The sequence below is a fragment of the Acartia tonsa genome, chromosome 15 (genome assembly GCF_053477335.1).
Source record: "Acartia tonsa isolate MP-2025a chromosome 15, ASM5347733v1, whole genome shotgun sequence".
Taxonomy (NCBI): domain Eukaryota; kingdom Metazoa; phylum Arthropoda; class Copepoda; order Calanoida; family Acartiidae; genus Acartia; species Acartia tonsa.
The window spans coordinates 5111489-5116488 of record NC_137274.1 but is presented as its reverse complement, the minus strand read 5'-3'; the positions used below and the strand labels follow the sequence as shown (position 1 = coordinate 5116488).

At 32.2% G+C, this 5000-nt stretch overlaps 1 protein-coding gene across 7 annotated transcripts in view; it reads left to right on the top strand.

Annotated features, from left to right (window-relative positions):
- tyn (trynity) overlaps nucleotides 1-5000 on the top strand; it is a 68166-nt gene that overhangs the window by 138 nt on the left and 63028 nt on the right. For all 7 annotated transcript variants that reach the window (XR_013875572.1, XM_080150189.1, XM_080150188.1 and 4 more), the window contains exon 2: nucleotides 1693-1784. Coding sequence is in view for 6 of the 7 variants with exons in the window: in XM_080150189.1 (XP_080006315.1) it covers nucleotides 1715-1784 (70 nt within the window). In the remaining variant the exon portion in view is untranslated. The remainder of the gene's footprint in view (nucleotides 1-1692; nucleotides 1785-5000) is intronic.

Below are 5000 nucleotides of genomic sequence, written 5' to 3'. Positions count from 1 at the left end.
TGTGCTTCTGTAACGGCTTTATCTGATTTTAAATTTGGAATGGTGATTCCTGTAATAGTAAAGTACAATTTAGAAATTTAGCGTATTAACTTTATAATAATTATCGAAAAGTCCGCATGTCCATTTAAATTTCATGTTTATTTTTAAACTTTCCTGACAACAAATTTTCTGAATAATGATTCCTAGAACAACACGGTACAATGTTATATACATGCAAAGTATCTCTATGATCAAGTATAAACAGCTTTCCGCGGAAATTGAAATGAAAAATTATAAGACTTTAACTAATTTTACTAATAATTGCTAATTTCCCCCGTGCTAATAAAAATGATATTAATTTTAAAATTTTTAAATTAATATTCGTGGAAAATTGTCTGTAATTCGATGTTTATACATGATTTTAACCGGTTTCACTCAAAGTTTTATATAAATGATCTCCAATTCGTTAGCTTCATAACTTTGACTACTTTCAATAAATTTTGATTGGTTGGTAGAAACTAAAAGTGTAAAAACTTATCAACCAATCATTTTAATATTTTAGCCATTAAGTCGACATAGGGAACATTTTTATGAGGTGGATTCTTAAAAAAAATTTGCAAATTGTTTTCATGAAAAATACACCAAAATCACATTAAAAATCAATAAAAATTAAACAAAATCATAGAAAGGTTATTAACATAAGATTTTATTTAATTTTTGTAGATTTTTTATGTGATTTTGGAGGATTTTTCACGAAAACAATTTTGCTTTACTAAGCGATAAGTTGGGCAATTTTTTAAAGAATCCACCTCAGTAATTCAAACTTGTACCCAAAGTATATACATTCATTCTTTTGTTGGCTTAACAACTTTGGGGACTTTCTATCAAATCTTGATTTGTTCATACAAACAAAGAAGTGTTCAAACTTTTTGACCAATATTTTAATCATCAGAAAAATATTTTGTTAAGTAAAAGTATTAAGAGATTAATTATGCAGGGATCTAAAGGTATAAAATGACAATTACTAATAAATTGATCTACATCCCCAATGATGATACACAAAATTACCACTTCTCTAATTAAATTAGTGGATGAAACATTTGGACACTCAACTTAATGTACAAATCAATAAAAATTCAATAAAAGTCCCAAAAGTTGTTGAGCTAATGAATAAAAAAAATTTTATAATAAAACTTTGGGGACTAGTGTAATAAACAGTCAAATGTTCCCTGCCTATCACGATAAGGGTGTAATACTTTAATATTAAATTTTCAGGGATCAAAGGTATTAAAGAAAAAAATTCAGGATAAACAAATTACCCCTTCTTCAAATCAAATTTATGTTGGTAAATTAGATCATAATACAGATTTAGTCAAAATCCTCAAAGTTTTTAAGCCAGCAGATAAGATATCATAATTATAAAACGTTGGGTACCAGTGTAATTTACATTCCAATTTCCCCTCCTCCCTGTAAATTATGGAAAGTTAAAATTTAATGGACATATCCTTTGCAACCCTTTATTACTTCACCCGCCCCCTAGTTCCTTTTAATTTTGATTGATAGCTATCTATCTATCTATCTATCTATAAATATCTGTATATCTATCTATCTATCTATCTATCTATCTATCCATCTATCTATCTATCTATCTATCTATCTATCTATCTATCTATCTATCTATCTATCTATCTATCTATCTATCTATCTATCTAGGACACACTCTGAGAGATCCAAGATGTCAGGGGGGAGGAACGTATTAGTTTCTCTTATATTGGCAACCTCAATTTCTTATACTTTATCACAAGGTAATATTTTTTTAAACATTTTTATTAGGGAAGCTACTCTATAAACCACTTTGTCTGTCCGTCCGTATCGCTATTGTAAAATTGGGACAGTGGATTTTTTGGGGGAACATTTTACATTTTACATGGTCCGTCTGTCTGTCGGTCAGGCTACAAAAGACAAAAATGTCGTTTCCATTTATTTTGTATTAATAGGTTGTTTAAAAATATATATATACGCACGTCCGTACAGGAAAGCCCTTATAACTTTACTCTAAAATGGAATCATCCGATAGATTTAAAACTAAGATTCATTAAATTAACAACTCTAATTTTTTTTTGAAAAAATTCTATTGATATTTCAAATATCAAATCAATCGGATACTTAGATCACATAAAAATTTGTTATTAAAAAAGTAGAAAAATCAACATGTTAAAAATGGACGTACGGACATTCTGATTATAGAGTTGCTATGCTTTCTAAATCCTATCAACTACTGCAGGAATCACAATACAAAGTTTGAAATCGATAGGACAATTCTAACATGCCTAAATTAACGGAAAAAGCTTATCCATCTCAGACGTACGGACGGACGGACCGACCCTAATTATAGAAAAGCTTCGCTTTTAAAAAGTTTATTAATAGTCAATATACCATGGATATAGAATACGTGAGAGATTCTCGCATACACTTGAAAAAATTGAAAAAAAACTGACGGACTTTATGGGAACGACAATACTGTTGCTACCATTCCTAACACATACCTAATTGTCCTAAGAAATCATCCTGCAAAGTTTGAAATCGACAGGACAATTCTAACATGTCTAAATTAACGTAAAAAGATAACCGTTACATACGTAAGAACCGACCTCAGTTATATAAAAAGCTTCGCAACGCAAAATTAATCGTCCGAATTAAACTGCAGAAAGACATCAATTACTTACTATTTGACAATATCTATCTAGCTATCTAATTATCTGTCTAATTATCTATCTATCTATCAATATGTCAAGATCAAGTTTAATAATTTTTCTATATATTTTCCCTTATTACGAAATTTCATATTTGTTTTCAAGTTTTTTTTTTTTAAGCGAATCTTTTCTATAATAAGTGTTGGTCCGTGCTTCCGTACGTCTGTCCGTCCGTCCGTAACATTTAGCTCTGTTTATTAATGCTAGAATTGTCCTATCGATTTTAAACTTTGAATGATGATTTCTCTAACAGTTGGGTACGATTTAAGAGTTGCAACTTTATAATCTATTTTAACTTTTTTGACAATATTTATTTTTCATAAATAAAATATCCTATTCATCTGATTTTTGTAATAATGATTCTTTGGACAACAATTTACACTATATATCTTTAATCAAAACTCAGAAATGAAAGTTTTACTTTTAAGTCTTTAAGTATACTGTTTACAAGAGTTATTGTTAGTTTGTCCTACCGTTTCAGAGTTTCCCTTTGATGGATGTTGTCATCCTTGATTTTTTATATTTTCCCTTATGAAATTTCATATTTGTTTTGATTTGTTTTTTTTTATATTTACAAGAATGACAACATCCAAAAAAGGAATGAGAAAAATATGGTTCCAGGACAAACGCAGGGGTCCCAAACGTCGGAGTGGACAAACGGATTGGACAAATATTAATTTGATTAAGTATTTCTATGCAGATTAGGTTAGGTTAAGATATGAATGTCCAAATAAGCCCCCCGCAGGGGTTAGGCATTTAAAAAACCTATAAGATGGTCTAAAATAGGTTAGGATAGGTTAAGTGTCCACTCCTGCGTTTGTCCACTCCGACGTTTGGGACTCCTGCGTTTGTCATAGGATCGAAAAATATATTTTTAGCCCCTGTGAAAGGATTGAGGGGTGGGCTATAAACCTTCGGGGCTAATGTAACTTTGGCTTAAGATCTAACTTAATCTTGAAAAAGCAACAAAGATTTTGATGGACAGACAGATGGACAGACAGATGGACAGACAGATGGACGGACAGATGGACAGACAGATATACAGGCAGATGAACAGACAGACGGACAGACAGATGGACAGACAGATGGACATACAGATGGATAGACAGATAGACAGACAGACGGACGGACAGACGGACGGCCAGATGGACATACGCACGAAGTGAATCATAGAAAAAGCTTACATCTTCAAACTTTGGGATAAAATCACCCTTTGTTGAAACTTCGAGGGAGGGAGGGGACATTGGACTGTATGTATATTACACTGGTACCCAAAGTTTCATAACTACTTAATTTATTTGTTGGCTTTAAAACTTTGGGTAATTTTATAGGATTTTAAATGGTAGTGTTTGAACTATTCAACTAATGTTTTAATCTACAGAAGTTTTTTATATCATTATTTGGGGTGTATATCAATTTTTTATCCACTAGCGGCTACGCCCCTAGAGGCCTCTAGTGGCATTTAAATGTTTTTTTTTATTTTAAATATCTAATTTGAGAAATAATTTGTCTATGTTACGATCAGGTGTTAAATTCATGTCTCTACGCAGCGCCACTACGCTAGCGACACAATGCGGCGGGAATATTTCAATTTTTTTTCGATTTTATTGTGATTTCTCTTGGGAGGGTGGTGGTACCCTACCCAAAAATAGTTATAAACCTTCCCGGAACCTATGAGAAGCTACCCTGTTAAGGAGAACCCGATTAGCGAGATCCTTTGCTACAAACAAACAGACAGACAAAGAGACATCCTGTTACTTACAATTTTGCTTCGACTCTTTCGATACTTTTATATTCTGATTATTCAGTTCAGACACTATACAAGTGTTAATGTCCGTTTGTCCTTCCGTTTCAGTGCTTCGCTTTTATGGATGTTGTCATCCTTGTTTATATCATTATTTGGGGTAAATATCAATTTATCATCCATTGTCTTATCCCTTAAAATCCCTGAGTAACTTTAATTTATAATTATATTTAAAGAATAAAGATGGAAAGTTAGATAGATAGGAAGAAAGAGATTGTTAAATCCTTAAATGTAAAAGTCTGTGTGTGTGTGATTGTGTGTTGGTATGTGTGTGTGTGTGTGTGTGTGTGTGTGTGTGTGTGTGTGTGTGTGTGTGTGTGTGTGTGTGTGTGTGTGTGTGTGTGTGTGTGTGTGTGTGTGTGTGTGTGTGTTTGTGTGTTTGTGTGTGTGTGTGTGTGTGTGTGTGTTTGTGTGTGTGTGTGTTTGTATGTGTGTGTGTGTGTGTTGGTGTGTGTGTGTGTGTG